This window comes from Microtus oregoni, unplaced genomic scaffold, assembly GCF_018167655.1.
Source record: "Microtus oregoni isolate MIOR12 unplaced genomic scaffold, Mior012 000014F_ref0000157, whole genome shotgun sequence".
Lineage (NCBI taxonomy): Eukaryota > Metazoa > Chordata > Mammalia > Rodentia > Cricetidae > Microtus > Microtus oregoni.
This window is the reverse complement of record NW_024543073.1, coordinates 48442911-48459940: the sequence shown is the minus strand read 5'-3', so window position 1 is coordinate 48459940 and position 17030 is coordinate 48442911. Positions and strand designations below refer to the sequence as shown.

The 17030-nt window shown below is 40.5% G+C and overlaps 1 protein-coding gene across 6 annotated transcripts in view; it reads right to left on the bottom strand.

The window, feature by feature from the left end:
- Inpp4b (inositol polyphosphate-4-phosphatase type II B) overlaps positions 1-17030 on the bottom strand; it is a 766439-nt gene that overhangs the window by 214858 nt on the left and 534551 nt on the right. For 5 of the 6 annotated variants that reach the window (XM_041663514.1, XM_041663517.1, XM_041663511.1 and 2 more), the window contains one exon: positions 14370-14449. In XM_041663514.1, coding sequence (XP_041519448.1) covers positions 14370-14449 — 80 coding nt within the window. Of the gene's footprint in view, positions 1-14369; positions 14450-14757; positions 14779-17030 lie in introns of those variants that run through there. The other variant, XM_041663516.1, reaches the window with a different exon arrangement.

Genomic DNA, 17030 nt, shown 5'->3' with positions numbered 1-17030 from the left:
AGCAAATGGACCTAAGAAACAAGCAGGTGTGGTCATACTAATCTCTATCAAAGTAGACTTCAAACTTAAATCAATCAGAAGAGATGGAGAGGGGCATTTTATACTCATAACGGGAACAGTTCATCAGGATGAAGTCTCAATCCTGAATATCTATGCCCCTAATATAAAAGCACCCACGTACATAAAGAAACATTGCTAAAACTCAAGGCAGCCATCAAACCGCACACGCTAATAGTAGGAGACTTCAATACTCCTCTCTCACCAATGGACATGTCAATCAGACAGAAACCTAACAGAGAAATAAGAGAATTAATGGAGGTAATGAATCAAATGGACTTAACAGACATCTATAGAACATTCCACCCAAATAGGAAAGAATATACCTTCTTCTCTGCAGCTCATGGAACCTTCTCAAAAATCGACCACATAGTCGGTAACAAAGCAAACATCCACAGTTACAAAAAAATATTAGTAACCACCTGTGTCTTATCAGATCACCATGGATTAAAGTTAGAATTCAACAACAATGCTACCCCCAGAAAGCCTACAAATTCATGGAAACTGAACAGTCAACTACTGAACCATACCTGGATTAAGGAAGAAATTAAGAAAGAAATTAAAGTCTTCCTGGGATTCAATGAAAATAAAGAAACAACATACTTAAACTTATGGGACACTATGAAAGCAGTCCTAAGAGGAAAGTTCATAGCACTAAGTGCCCACTTAAAGAAAACAGAGAAAGCTCACATTGGAGACTTAACAGCCCACCTGAAAGCTCTAGAAAAAAAAAAAGAAGCAGACTCAACTAGGAGGAGTAGAAGACTGGAAATAATCAAACTGAGGGCTGAAATCAACAAAATAGAAACACAGAAAACAATACAAAGAATCAATGAAACAAAAAGCTGGTTCCTGGAGAAACACAACAAGATTGACAAACCCCTATCCAAACTAATCAAACATCAGAGAGAGAATTTGCAAATTAATAAGATCAGAAATGAAAAAGGGGACATAACCACAGACACAGAGGAAATTCAGAGAATCATTAGACCTTACTACAAAAGCCTGTATGCCACAAAACTGGAAAATGTAAAGGAAATGGACACTTTTTTAGATAAATACCATATACCAAAGTTAAACCAGGACCAGGTGAACAATCTAAATAGACCTGTTAGTTGCGAAGAATTAGAAGAGGTTATCAAAAACCTCCCTACCAAAAAAGCCCAGGACCAGATGGTTTCAATGCAGAATTCTACCAGAACTTCCAAGAAGACCTAATACCTATACTCCTTAATGTATTTCACAATATAGAAACAGAAGAGGCATTGCCAAATTCCTTTTATGAAGCTATAGTTACTCTGATACCAAAACGGCACAAAGACTCAACCAAGAAAGAAAATTATAGACCAATCTCACTCATGAACATCGACGCAAAAATCCTCAACAAAATACTGACAAACCGAATCCAAGAACACATTAGAAAAATTATCCATTATGATCAAGTAGGCTTCATCCCAGGGATGCAGGGCTGGTTCAACATATGAAAATCTATCAATGTAATCCAGCATATAAATAAACTGAAAGAAAAAAACCATATGATCATTTCATTAGATGCTGAAAAAGCATTTGACAAAATTCAACATCCCTTTATGATAAAAGCATTGGAGAGATTAGGGTTACAAGGGTCATACCTAAATATAATAAAAGCTATATACTGCAAGCCGACAGCTAACATCAAATTAAATGGAGAGAAACTTAAAGCCATCCCACTAAACTCAGGAACACGACAAGGCTGTCCACTCTCGCCATACCTCTTCAATATAGTGCTTGAAATTCTAGCAATAGCAATAAGACAACATAAGGGGATCAAGGGGATTCAAATTGGAAAGGAAGAAGTGAAATTTTCGGTATTTGCAGATGATATGATAGTGTACATAAGCGACCCCCAAAACTCCACCAAAGAACTTTTACAGTTGATAAACACCTTTAGTAATGTGGCAGGATACAAGATCAACTCCAAAAAATCAGTCGCCCTCTTATACACAAAGGATATGGAAGCAGAGAGGGAAATCAGAGAAGCTTCACCTTTCACGATAGCCACAAACAGCATAAAATATCTTGGGGTAACTCTAACAAAGGAAGTGAAAGATCTATTTGACAAGAACTTTAAGGCATTGAAGAAAGAAATTGAGGAGTATACCAGAAAATGGAAGGACCTCCCTTGCTCTTGGATTGGGAGGATCAACATAGAAAAAATGGCAATTCTACCAAAGGCAATTTATAGATTCAATGCAATCCCCATCAGGGTCCCATTAAAATTCTTCACAGATCTTGAGAGGACAATAATCAACTTTATATGGAAAAACAAAAAACTCAGGATAGCCAAAACAATCCTATACAATAAAGGATCTTCTGGAGGCATTACCATCCCTGACTTCAAACTCTATTACAGAACTACAGTAATGAAAACAGTGTGGTACTGGCATAAAAACAGAGAATTCGACCAATGGAATCGTATAGAAGACCCGAATTTTAACCCACAAACCTATGAACACCTCATTTTCGACAAAGGAGCTAAAAGTATATGATGGAAGAAAGAAAGCATCTTCAACAAATGGTGCTGGCAATAACTGGATGTCAACCTGTAGAAGAATGAAAATAGACCCATATCTATCACCATGCACAAAACTCAAGTCCAAATGGATTAAAGACCTCACTATCAGTCAGAACACATTGAACCTGATAGAAGAGAAAGTGGGAAGTACCCTACAGGAGATGGGCACAGGAGATCACTTCCTATGTGTAACCCCAACAGCACAGACATTAAGGGCAACATTGAATAAATGGGACCTACTAAAACTGAGAAGCTTCTGTAAAGCAAAGGACACTGTCACCAAGACAAAAAGGCAACCTACTGACTGGGAGAAGATCTTCACCAACCCCGCAACAGACAAAGGTCTGATCTCCAAAATATATAGAGAACTCAGGAAACTAGACTTTAAAATGCTAATTAACCCAATTAAAAAATGGGGCACTGAACTGAACAGAGAATTCTCAGCAGAGGAGGTTCAAATGACCAAAAGACACTTAAGGTCATGCTCAACCTCCTTAGCGATCAGGGAAATGCAAATCAAAACAACTTTGAGATATCATCTTACACCTGTCAGAATGGCTAAAATAAAAAACTCCAATGATAGCCTTTGCTGGAGAGGCTGTGGAGGAAGGGGTACCCTTACCCATTGCTGGTGGGAATGCAATCTTGTGCAACCACATTGGAAATCGGTGTTTCGGTTTCTCAGGAAATTCGGGATCAACCTACCCCTGGACACAGCAATACCACTCCTGGGAATATACCTAAGAGATGCCCTATCATATGACAAGAGCATTTGTTCAACTATGTTCATAGCAGTATTATTTGTAATAGCCAGAACCAGGAAACAACCTAGATGCCCTTCAATGGAAGAATGGATGAAGAAAGTGTGGAATATCTACACATTAGAGTACTACGCTGCGGTAAAAAACAATGACTTCTCAAATTTTGCATGCAAATGGATGGAAATAGAAAACACTATCCTGAGTGAGGTAACCCAGACCCAAAAAGATGAATATGGGATGTATTCACTCATAATTGGTTTCTAGCCATAAACAAGGGTCACGGAGTCTACAATTGGTGATCCCAAAGAAGCTAAGTAAGAAGGTGAACCAAAGGAAAAACATATAGTTGTCCTCTTGGCTATGGGAAGTAGACAAAATTGCCGGGGAGAAAATTGAGATCTTGGGGATGGGGTGGGATGGGGGTAAGGGGAGATGGGGAGAGAAAAGGGAGAAGGGGAGAATGGGGGGAACTTGGGGAAAAAGGAGGATTGGGATAAAGGAAGGTTGGATAGGGGAGCACGGAAGCACAATTCTTAGTTAAGGGAGCCACCTTAGGGTTGGCAAGAGACTTGAACCTAGAAGTGGCTCCCAGGAGCCCAAGCCGAGTTCCCCAGTTAGTTCCTTGGGCAGCTGAGGATAGGGAACCAGAAATGACCCTATCCTATAGCAATACTGACGAATATCTTGCATATCATCATAGAACCTTCATCTGGTGATGGATGGAGACAGAGACAGAGACCCACACTGGAGCACTGGACTGAGCTCCCAAGGTCCCAATGAGGAGCAGAAGGAGGGAGAACATGAGCAAAGAAGTCGGGACCACGAGGGGTGCACCCACCCACTGAGACAGTGGAGCTGATCTATTGGGAGCTCACCAAGGCCAGCGGGACTGTGACTGAAAAAGCATGGTATAAAACTGGACTCTCTGAGCATGGCGAACAATGAGGGCTGATGAGACGCCAAGGACAATGGCACGGGGTTTTGAACCTACGTAATGTGCTGGCTTTGTGGGAGCCTAGCCAGTTTGGATGTTCACCTTCCTAGAAATGGACGGAGGGGGGAGGACCTAGGACTTACCACAGGGCAGGGAACTGGACTGGAGAGGGAGGGGGAGAGGAGTGGGGGAAGGGGGAGAAGGGTAGGAGGAGGTGGAGGGAAATGGGAGGCTGGGGGGAGGTGGAAACTTATTTTTTTTCTCCTTTTCTCAATAAAAAAAAAGTTAAAAAAAAAGAAGAAAGAGTTAGAAATGATGCTGAGATTAGTACTTTGGGTTACATTTAAAAATATCTTCAAATTTTTCATTTTATTAAGAAAGGAAAAGCTCTACCAGGAATAACGCTCAAAAGGAGAGTACAGTTCACTTTGTCGTAGTTAAAACAACAAGCAAATATGCGTGTTCTGCGCATCCAAGCTTAGAAGAGTTGGCCACGACCTTGACAGAGAACTGCAGGGAACTAAGGGATGCTGAGAGTAGGAGAGACAGTATTCCCAGGGAAGAGCCCACCGGTAGGTGAGAACAGCCCACCAGAGAGTAGGAGAGACAGTCTTCGCAGGGAAGAGCCCACCGGTAGGTGAGAACAGCCTACCAGAGGGTTCTCCAATATCCAGGGGTCAGCCCTAAAAACACGCGTGCAAGAAACATTATTCAGAATGAGCAGGTTCTAATTACATATTTAGGAATGCTCATATACACACAGTAACAACGAAATAGAAAGAGGTGTTAAATTTGAAAGAAAGCAAAGGGCATGGAACATGGCAGGATTTGGAGGGATAAAAGGGAAAAGGATAAATATGTGATTTTATTATAATCTCAAAAATCAAACACTATAAAAGAGAGAGTGGACAGTTTGAAAGACGTTCCTCACATATTTTGTTTGACTTGCAGAAGTTGAGATCTACATAGCTCAGTAGTGAGAGTATAAGTATTATGGGATCCTTGAAGACTGCATTTGAAAATGGGAGAAGAAAGGTTTGGCTTATGAGTTGAAGGTGAATGTCCATTTGATAATGTCCCACACACCAACCTCCTCAAGTGTGTGCCAAAGAATATGCTTATGGTAGAAGAAAGTTCATAATTAAAAATAGATAGTGCTTCTTTATTTTTCTGAAAAATGCTTTTTTTGTTACTATTGTTATAAAGCAGAATTTTCTGAACGACATAAGCATATTTTTAAGCCATGGTTCTAATAAGCTGTTAATAAGTGTTCTGTGAAGAAACTGGCTCATAGTAACCCAAATAAAGTTGTTGTGACGTGTGTCCTTTGAGTCTTCCAGGAGGCCTTCGAGGGTTGGTGAAGACTGAGAAGTCCTATAGAAAGAAAGCCTGCTTTTCTTTCTTTTTCATGTAGGAGCTTCAAACATATTGCACCACTGACTTCCTTTTCTTAAAGAAACAATAACAATGTGATGCTAGTGATCCAAAAATCACTGTGTGCACAGAGATGACTTAATTGCAACAGGGGAGCAGAAACATGGTAACAATGGTGGACACTACTCTGGTCAGTATGAGATCTCTAGTACAAGATGTGCAAGTCACGGGTATTTCCTTTCAGGCCTAAGCATCCTGCAAATTATCTTCACAGGTAAGTCAGCTCTCTCTCAGACTATGTAAGCAGGTGTCTTTGTGTACAGAGAGAAACTTGGTGCAATTCACATTTTAAAAGAGGAAAGACTTCAGACCTTTCTGTAGAAACTGAGGAGCTGCTGAAGTCTATTCTAGGCGTGGGCTGTCCCGTCACTGTCCGAGAACTCCAAACCAATTTGCAGTATGGTGACTCCCACATCTTTCGAACAATGCAAACGAAGGAAGTGCTAATTGATTTCCATGGCCTTATCTCCAGTCATGCAAATGAATTACGGACATAAAGAAAGGTGCAGAATATATAACGGCAGAGACATCTAAGATGTCTTGAAAGCCTAGCTGAATGCAAGGGAAATATCAGATTGATATAATATGATAAGATTATGATTAGTTAAACAGTGGATGGCTAAGGAGAACTTGCAACACAACTAGCTCAGCTGCACTTTGTCCAGACACCTGATCGAGTCCTATAAAGAAAACAGAAAACTCCCTATATACATCAATAGAGGAAAATATTAAAAATAATTATTAGTATTCCCTGTGTGGGGCATCATAATAAAGATTTCACATTAGGATTCACACGATCCTTACAACAGGCCCTGGAAGGGAGGCAGTACTGGCATCCACATCTCACAGATATGAAACTGAGCTTAGGACTGGTGATGGTAGCCCATTTGGTAGCTCGCCTAGCATGTCCGAAGCTCTGGGCAGACTCCTTGGTAGCTGGGTATGTGGTGTAGGTTATAGTCCTAGAACTGGGCAGATAGCAGAAGGTCAGCCAGGAGTTCAAGGTCATCCAGTCTCAGAGCACTCAACATTTTGTATGGCTGGAGAGGAGCCAGAATTTAGGTTCTGGGGTATTTTTTAAATTAAATATTTTTTATAAATAAATATAATACAAATATAAATAAATAAAAATGATTTCTTTATTGTAGTGAATTGATACTTATATGATTTGGATTTTCCACTCATTTTTAGTGGTTGGAAGGAATTTCAAGATGGCTCGTGTTAGCAACCTTTGATGACGTCTCCCTGTAGGTCTTTAGCACGGGTCTCACAAGAACTCATTTTTGAAGCAAATCCCTTGCTCCTCTCTTTGATCTCTCCCTTCATTCTTAGGGTATAAGCAAGAGAAAAAGTCACCTGAATTTATTCTGTACAGAGTATTCAGTATATCGATTTTTAAGAAAACAGTATCAATATGGTGTTACATGGGAAGGGTTAGAAGGAGGCTAACTCCAAGGGGAAATGACGTAAGTATAATTAAACTTCAACCAATGGAAAGCTATTTTTAAGCATTTAAAAATTAACAAATGATAAAATACAATAAAAAAAATTCTGACACAAGTTATAGCCACAGGACAGTTACACATTTACAAATACTGTCTTGATTTCTGTGTTACAGGCCTAACGTTGGTAGTAAAAAGTTGTCATTCAAACAAACTGTGGCATGTGTCCTCTGATGAGCTCTTCCCTCAGATACACACTAGATAGGATGTCAAAGGGGTAAAAGCCAGAATTCAGGCTTCAGGTAAGAATTCATTTCTTGGTCATTGAAATTTTGCATTTATATAAAGAATAAGTCTACACCTCTATCTGCCATTGGCAGATGAGAGAACTGTGGAGGTTATAATTCCAAGCATCTAGATAAGGAAACTAAACAAAATATTAAGGCATACTGAAGAAATTAACTTTAAAGCAAGAAGCAATGGAAAAGTATTTATAATGCTTTTCTCTAGCACAAGTCAGGGCCTGGGACCTTGGGACCTTACTGCATTTATAAATTTGCCCAGAATCACACACCACAGGGGAAAAAAAATCTTTTCATTTTTCATTAGCAGATAAGAGAGAGAGAGAGAGAGAGAGAGAGAGAGAGAGAGAGACAGAGACAGAGAGAGAGAGAGACAGAGAGAGAGAGAAAGCAGCCTGACCCAGGAGACTTGAGTGACCACAGGGAAGGGACTTGACCCCAAATCCTCCTGTTCCCTCACTGTTCCCTGATAAGGAGTAAAGGAAGACTTCCTGTTGGGTAGAAAAGATGCTCTCAAAAGTATCATAGTGCAGGGAAACTTCCACTCAGCCCTGGAAAGATGAGCAGAAAGCTGGGATAAAGTACAAATACTCTCCTGTGTGAAAATGAAGAGAACTCCAAATGCAAGTGCCCTGTCACAAACGGGGTCCAAGAAGAACATCAAGTGCCAGTTTGAAGATCCCGTCCCATCCTCACAATAACAGAGCGCAAACCAACACGTTACAAAGAAAGTGTACTGCTCTGGGAAGCCCTGGGTGGACAAGATCCAGTCTCGCTCCTGCAGCAGCTGTGGAAACTTAGGAAATCAAGCTGCTGCTCATATATTTGCTCATCTATAGAATAGAAAAATATCATTATCTAGTTATTTAGAAAATGGAATAGCACGACCAATGAAGATGCCTCCTCTGTGGAGATCTGTGAAGGTTCCAGAGCTGCAGGAACCTGGTGTAAAGTTCCCTGCAAACAGGTCAGGGTCAGCAGAGGACTGGGAGGGGGAGGCTCTGGGAGAGCGCCAGGCAGTCAGTGCTTTAGGAGACAGGTCTTGCAAGCACAGCCTCTGCTTCACCCTGCTGCGGTGAATGCTGACTCATTCAGGCTCCAGCATGCTCACTTCCTGAGATAAGCATGCAGCATCCTGATGCGCTTTTGGGGACTAGTACTGTGTGTGATTTTTACTTTTGTTGCCAAAGGAGCAATGAAGTACATGCCGTTCCTGCTGTCTATATCTCTGCAGATGTACCCCATAATATTCAGTATTATACTTCTTTAAAAGTAGCCAGAGATGCGCTACTCTTCCCCGAAAGCAGACTTGGTGGGTGAAAGTTTATTAGTTTATTTATATTAACATATTTTTTAACATTCTAGACATGAGTAACATTGAGTTTTGTGGAACCAGCAGGTAGTTCTGTCATAATCATAATTTATGCTCAGGCAAGAAAGCTGATTTAAAGGCTAATAAAAGAAGACAGAGAGCCTAGGGAGATAGGGTCTCCCCATCTTTCTCAGGGGATAAAGCTCTCTCTATACAAGTATGAGGACCGGAGTTCAGATCCTCAAAACCCACATGAAAGTCAGACATGTGTGGCAGGACATGTTAGGATAACCGGAAAGAGTCTGGGATAGAGTAAAGGATGACGGTAGCGTGGTCTACGCTGAAATAAATGTAAATCTTAACCCCGGATCTAGCTGCTCGTGAAAATCACAATCCGTTCCTCACTACTGCCCTGGAAGTTACTTCTCTTGCTCCTGGATGAGAAGCATGGTAAGGGAGGAAGGTTTATTTTGGTTTACAGTTGAGGGGCTCTGTCCATCACAGCAGAGAAGGCCTGGCAGCAGGAGACCAAGCCCTTTGTTACCCAGCCTCAGTGAGGAAGCAGAGAGTGGAGAGGAAATGAGTATGTCTGTGGAGATTCAAGACCCTCCCCTCGTGGCCATATCCTCCAGCAGGGCTCCACCTCCTAAAGACGACACAGCAGCCCAAAACAGCGCCATGAGCTAGGAACCACCCGTGCAAACACACGAGTCTATGGGGTGCACTCCACACTGCCACAGCAACACACAGTCGGTCTTATGCTTAGACTATCATAGTCACCAATTTACATAGAATCCACCTAGATGTAAATCCTTGGTACTAATCTTTTAAAAAAAGCCATGAAGCAATTAAAAATATATACGAAGAAGCCACCATGGCAAACAAAATTTCTACCCAATATCCATTTGCAGAAGCTCTGCTCTGCTTCAGGCATACAAAATTGAACTTCGTGATAGAATATCAAAAAAATTAAGGCCCCAAATTGTGGAGTAGATGTCAGAGAAAAAAGTAAGGATTTTACGAAGGCTGTAAGCTTCCTACAAGGTAGTAGACTAGAAACCAAACATACTAAAAAATGAACTGAGCTCTATTCTTCTGTATATAGCCAGCAGCCGTGGGAGCTCAACCAAGCCCATGTAAAACAGAAATGCCTTGCGTGAAGTAAAGAAGCTGGTGCATAGAAAGCATCGAATGTAGAGCTTGCACGGAGTGTCTGCTTAATAGATTATTTATTAAGCATGCTCTCAATATCAACTGCAAACTAGTAATGGCTTTTCCTTTCTCAAGAGCCTGTCACTGTTGTTAGTGCGTACAAAACCTCAGCGTTGCTAACTGCACACCGGCTGAACGGCAGTGCACGATGAGGAAAGTCAACAACCAAACCCAGGAAAGTCTGAAACTCCCTTCTGCCCTCTCCCTTTGAAAAATTTCACCTTTTTAATTGCTTCACATGGTTGCTACTCTGCCATAGTAAAACGGTGAGATTGTTTTCCTAGCCCTACTCAGTAATAGATCTTTCTATTTCCCACCCTGTAATTACTAAATGATATGAAACACTACAGTTCTCCTAAGTCCTACTTAGATGGCCTCAAGGGTTTGCAACAGACTAAAGAGCATATGAAAGCCAGGTACGTGGGTAGCAAACCATGCTCAGTTGCTACGGGTGTCCACGTTTCTGAGGCTGGTTGGAACAAGTGTTATTCCCTCAGTCTTTTGAACCTGGTTTCCACTTTCTGCCACCATGGCTAACATATCTGAGTTCCCCACAGCATCTACTATTCATTTACTTATTACCTATTGTAAAACTAGGATTCTGTGAGCAGGAAATCAGAAAAACACCAACCAGTGAAGAAATGGCACTGTCTCCAAGTCCTTGCTATAGCATAGTCACAAAGTATACACTACATGTGACATTTCATCCTGGGTCCAGATGTCTCTTGTTGACAAGAGCGCATCCGTGAAATCAACGACTCTCCAGCCAGAAGAGAGCAAGTTCAGATCAACTCTTTCTTGTTTAAGAACATTATAACCTAGGAAAAGATGCTAAATTGTTTGCCACTTCTGATGGATTTATGGGATGGATTAGACACATCATTGGTTAGTTTGATAAAAATCAGAAGAGCTACGTGTTGTTCTCTTGCAACACTACAACTCCCAACATCCCTCTGGACTCCAGCGCACGCAAGCGCGGGACACATTTCCCAGAAGCCTTTGCATCCCCCGTTAAAAGCAAAGACAAGCCACGAGTTCGCCCCTTCTTGTCCCTTCCCTTTGCCCCTTCCTTTCACTTTTCCTAGTGTGTTTCCCCCTCCCATTAAAAGTGTACCATGTGGGACCGCCGCGTGTCTGTGTCTTTCCTAGCGTAACCCTCGTCTAACCCGCAGGAATTAAGAACAACACTACCTCCAATCCACTCTCAGCACGGAGCACACAACTGTATTTTTGGTAGTGTATTTTCTGATAACTTTAGTTACGAATGTAAGATTATTCAATATCTGTCACAGTTAAAGTTATAATCTGCTGTAAAAGAAATCTGCATCAATTGTATGATGTACAGAAGTCAGGAAGGCAGAGCAGCAATCTGAGCAACAGCACCAGCAAACAGAATTAACATATAAAAGAAGTAGGGAGATGGGAAAGCATATAACCCCCAAAACAACCAATTTACTTTTTAAAAAGGTATGGCAGTCAATACAAAATAAGGACAATCAGTCCATGTGGGAAGCTGGAACACTCAGAAATGGTGACCTGTGCTATGAATATTAAGAAGATATATGGGTAGGAACCAGGTTATATATTGGAGGCCTTACCCCAAATATATGTAAACAAATGTTACTCTACAACTATAAAAGACACATGAAATTTGAGTCTAAATCTACAAATTGTATTTATGTTTCTTTCTCTTTTAAGTTTTCTATAAGAAAAAAATACCCAGTGCACTTGGTATCCAGTACAAAGTCCCTGTGGGAGGAGTCACCCTGAACATGGGCTCCCCACTCTGGGTAGCTAGACAGAATATTAGCATTTGAATTACCTGTTAGCTCCCCAAGGGCCAGAATACACAGTGCGAACCTTCAGGTTTGAGCAAAATGAAACAAACAAGGCCATAAAAAACATCAGTGAGGCAGATACAGGCTGATCTCTGTGAGTTCTAGGTCAGCCTGGTCTATAGAGCCAGGGCTGTTACACAGAGAAACCCTGTCTAGGAAATAAATAAACCAAACAATAAAATCAGCACCTGGGAGGATGTCTGCAAACCTGCCCTTGTTTCTGTGGATGTTTTGTTCTTTGTTTAAAAGCAAAGCCGGAACACAGGAAGAATAGCAGTCATAAATAATCAAATGAATATAAAAGGCAAAACAAAACAACAAAACAAAACAAAAATGCTCCTTAACCCTGACCTAATGTTATTTCAACTCAGAATCAACTCAGAATCCATCAAAAGAAGATAAATTGCATCAAAAAACAAACAAAACCAATTACAGGTCACGTGCTGGAAATGCAAGGCTAAGGTAAACTATAATCTGGCTGATCACAATGAAGGGATATAATGATTATGGCAAAAAATAGGATGAAAAATATCAAAACACTCAAAATTAGTACCTTTCCAGAAAATAATTATTTTTGTTACAGCTAATATTTTTCATACAATCAAAATCAAATGACTATGAACTAGAGACATTTAGATCAAAATAGGAAACTTATTTCTCTTTCAGATAATTCTAAAGGTTTCACACCGTTTTTTCATCTCCTTAGTGTAAGTCCCAAGTCCCCATCTCTGGCCTCATCTTTGGAGGCTCTGACCCTGTGCCCGCCAAGCCTTGACCCCTCCCCAGAGGAGGGTCAAGACACTTAGTATTTTCAATTTGACCCTTCTCGGACACTTTTAAAGGTAGCCTCTGAGTTCACTAATTTTTATCTCACTGAAGAGTTCTTAATCCAATCCTTTAAGAGAGAAAGCAGGAGGATCTAGGAAAATCTGAGGTCCAGACTGGTCTACATAGCAACCTCTAGGGACAGCCAAGGCTACATGGTTAGAGCCTGTCTTCAAAAATGCAATCCCTTCCATCTCAGCCCCTAAGGGCTGCACTATTGTACTGCATGTTGCAGGTGTGAATGCAAAGGAGTCAAGAAGATGGGGAACAGAGTGCCCTCAGTTGCACTAGAAAGCTCGGGGCAAGCCAGGCACAGAGATGCATGACTGCAACCCTACACTTGGAAGGCTAAGGCCGGAAAATGGAGAGTTTAAGGCCAGAGCAGGCAAGACCCTACCTTACAAAAGAGAAATAAATAAATAGGCATGCATGCAAACTATTAATTTTAAGTGAGCTCTATGTTTGATATATTCTGCCACCAGTCTCGGGTCTTGGAGCTTAGCCTCAGCTCCTAACCCCATGCTAGGTTAATATGTTGAAGAGTACCAGTAGTATTGACAGCTAGTCTTTGTAGCTGGCCCGTCCATAATTCAAACCAAAAACAACAGCAAAATTTAATGAGGAAAACATTATCATCCTAGAAAAAAATTTGTCTTCCCAGATAAAAAATATTACCATACCATGTTTACAGACACTCTCTGACAGAAGCTAAAGAAATTAGGGCAGCCTTTTCAGGACTCGCACTCTGCTGCCTGGAGAGTATTTATTATATAATGTTATAATACAAATATTATACTTTTAAATCAAAATGCAGAGACATGATGATCAGAAAAATTAAGTAAAAAAAACACATAAACTCAGATTTCACCAAGAGACACAGAATACTTAAGGATATATATTGTATAAAAACTACTTAAATTTAATGCAATAAATTGTGGCTTTACGTGGTTCTTTGGGAAGAGAAAATACAACAAATTTAGGGCATTAGACCCTGATAATAATCTCCATGTTTTAGCAGAGCAAGAACTTTGTGAGATTGACAAATAATTATTTCTACAATTTTGTATTCATTTTATATTGCATAAATGCAGATAAATGCAGAGTGGTGTTCTTTACCCATAGTCATTAAATTTGTTATACATTAGAAATAACAGATTGTTTTCACATTTATTGAAAGTTTTAGAAAGAAATCGTCATTCTGAACTCCTCTTAGTATGAGTATACTCTGCAACTTCGTAAAGGCCGCTCATCTCTGATGTCAAAATAAATTAAGCTCAGAATTAGCCAAGATCTACTGACTCGCTTAAATTTATCATTAATAGATAGGATTAATAGAGTAGTGACAACATTGAAAAAGTCAGCTTCCCTTTCCTATCATAAAGCTACCACGCTGCACCAGACGTATTTCAAGCATAAAAACGGACTCATTGATATAGTGATGTTTTAGAGAAAGTTATTTGATAGAGTGAGCATAGTTTGTATTTGCTTGTTATTCAAAGACTGCTATCACCTACTGCTGACAGAAATGTTTTCCTAACACATACTAATAATTCTGCACCCAGACGGGATCCTGAACATGAACGTGAACTGCTGTCTTGCTATCTTGGAGCCGGTTGGTCGCCTGTGCAAAGTGTGACTCCTCCAGGACAGCCACACCCTGGCTGTCAACCTGATCAGTCGGCAGACAAAGCCACTCACCTCAGGCTCAGCGACAGCAGCTGCTCCTTGGACCTCAGCAGTTCCCCAACTTGAAAACTGGCACAGCCCAGGAAACTCCTCTGAAAATAAGGAAGAACATTTACCATCAACTCCTGGGACTCTTTCTATGTTTTCGTTCACACACCAATTACACAGAATTAGTTTTGAAAAGAACAAAATACTGAATCAATTAGCCCCCTAATAGTTCACAGACAGAGATACAGTGCTGAAATACCATCTTGGTTAAAGACAGATCTTGTCAGCCTGGGAAGTGAGAAGAAATAAAACATAGCAGCCTGGTCTTCCCCACTGATAACTGCCTCCCCACAAGAAAACCAGTGTCAATGAATATGCTAAACTTTCCAAATTCACCAAGATCTCCACTTACTAGAGTTCCTCAAATCACTGGCAACAGCAACTCTGTGTTCAAGATATGAGAAAATCTGCCTCTTGAAGCTATTTTTACATGGGCTCGGCGTGAGTTATAAATAGAAAGACAATATTTCTCCCCATCACAGAAGCATTTAGAAGCATTTGCTTCCCTTTGTTTTTTTTGTTTTTTTTTTTCCCTAGCCTGGGACAATTTCATCCCAAACACACAAATAAATAGTACTTCTGCTTGATTTTCTAAAATTAGTTTCTAAACATATCACAACCGGGTGTCATGTTTACCAGTAAACATCAGCTATCTACTGCTTTCAATTCAATGTAAAGAATACAACTGTAAATGGTTGTTCTTTTCTCTGTCTCAGGGCTGCAGTCTTTTGTCTGTTCCTGGCTATTTCTGATTGGGAAGTGACAGCATTATGGCATGAATACCATAAAGAGTATTCCTCGCCTTCCTCGATGACTAAACACAAAAGTGTCAAGTCCATATGGTCCCCTATGCCATTGCTGATGGGCAGCACGTGATGCCCTGTCAGAGGTCAAAAGCACCCTCCCAAACTTCCTCTCGGCACAGCTCTGCTGCCAGACCATGCCAGAACAAGAGGCTGGAGTGAAGAGCCTGAGACAGTGAAATGCTTTCAGAAGAAAAAAAAAAAAAAAAACGGAGAATCATCCCACACACCAGAAGAGGCAGCATGTATACTGAGTTGTTGTTGAAAGAAAAAAAGTCTGGTAAGAATTTTGTGTGTGTGTGTGTGTGTGTGTGTGTGTGTGTGTGTGTGTTGCCTGTGTATATGTGTAAGTGCATTCAGGTGAGCAAGGAAGCCAGGACGAGGAATCACTGTGAGCTGCCCTGTGAGTTCTGGGAACCAAAATCGGTTCCTTTGCCAGAGTAGCCAGGGTTCTTACCTGCTGATCTATCTCTCTAGCCCCAGGTCAAAAATTTTAACCTCTTTTCAAAACTCTACCACAGAAGGGTAGAGTTCAGAAGGGTTTAAAGACACACATCTGGAAACAAAACTTGGTTTTGAAATTGTACACAACTCTATTAATATTAGTTCCAAGTAGGTAACTTGAAGATGAAAATGCTATTATATGCACCCAGTCACCAAGGACTGGAAATTCTGAACTCATATTGCTAGATGGAAAAATACTGAATCAAACCAGAGGACTTAAGGAGCAGCGGTGTAAGCATGAATGGAAGCTGAAGACCAGCATCAGGAGCCTTATGAACAGAGTACAAGAGCAGAGGACACAGGAGCTCACAGAGGCACTTAAACTCCCTCCTCAGAGAGCAGACACGACAGAAGGCACTCTCTCCCAACCTCACTGTGGGCCGTTACTCAGTGCTTTGTTTCTCCATTTACATTGAACACCACATGGTATATTCAAATGACTTATCTTAAACCCCTGCAAATAATTGAGATTTCAAGTTCTACAAAGATGATGATTTTCTGTGATACTCTGCTGAATACACACACTAGACGTGGGAACAAAATGCTAACTGGCCACAGATGAACGGATGAGGGACTGACAGATCCCAGTTTCCAAGTAAATGATGCATTTATTTATTTTTAAGAAAAGATCTCAACCAATAGCCTAGAAATTACTACATAGCATGGGGTACCCGTGAGTATACAATTATCCCCCTGTCTCAGGCTCCTAAGAGTTGGAATTACAGGCATGTACCAGCATAGGCAGCTCAACTACGTTTTTTGATACATGTGAGAGACACAAAAATTTTGTGATTATTTATAAATCATTGTACCTCACAAAAATGAGAAAAAAATGAGAACCGTAGTGTACAGATAATACAGCAAAACAGCATTACAGCAATTAGCAATTTGAATCTTTGTAAATATTTAATTTGCTTTTTTTTTTTTTTAAATCCTGGAAATGTCTGTTTTGGGAACTAGGTATATGTACGTGAATGCAGGCTCCCTAGAATGCTGGATTCCCCTGGAGTTACAAACAATCGTGAGCTGCCATGCGGATTCTGGAAATAAAACCTTAGTCTTCTGAAAGAGGAGTAGGTGCTCTTAACCAGTAAGCCATCTTTCTAGACTACACTCCACACTTAAAAATATATCTATTTCACATTCTCTTTCACTGGTAATTAGGGGTTTTAACTTAAATTCCCATATCCCATTCTATTCATTATTCATTTCCCAACAAAATTCTCAACAGATCATGAATTTCACAAAACACTTGACTTTCTAAGCTTGTTTTAATGCACCCTTCAAAACTGTGTAGGTCTGGAGGAATGCAGAAAAA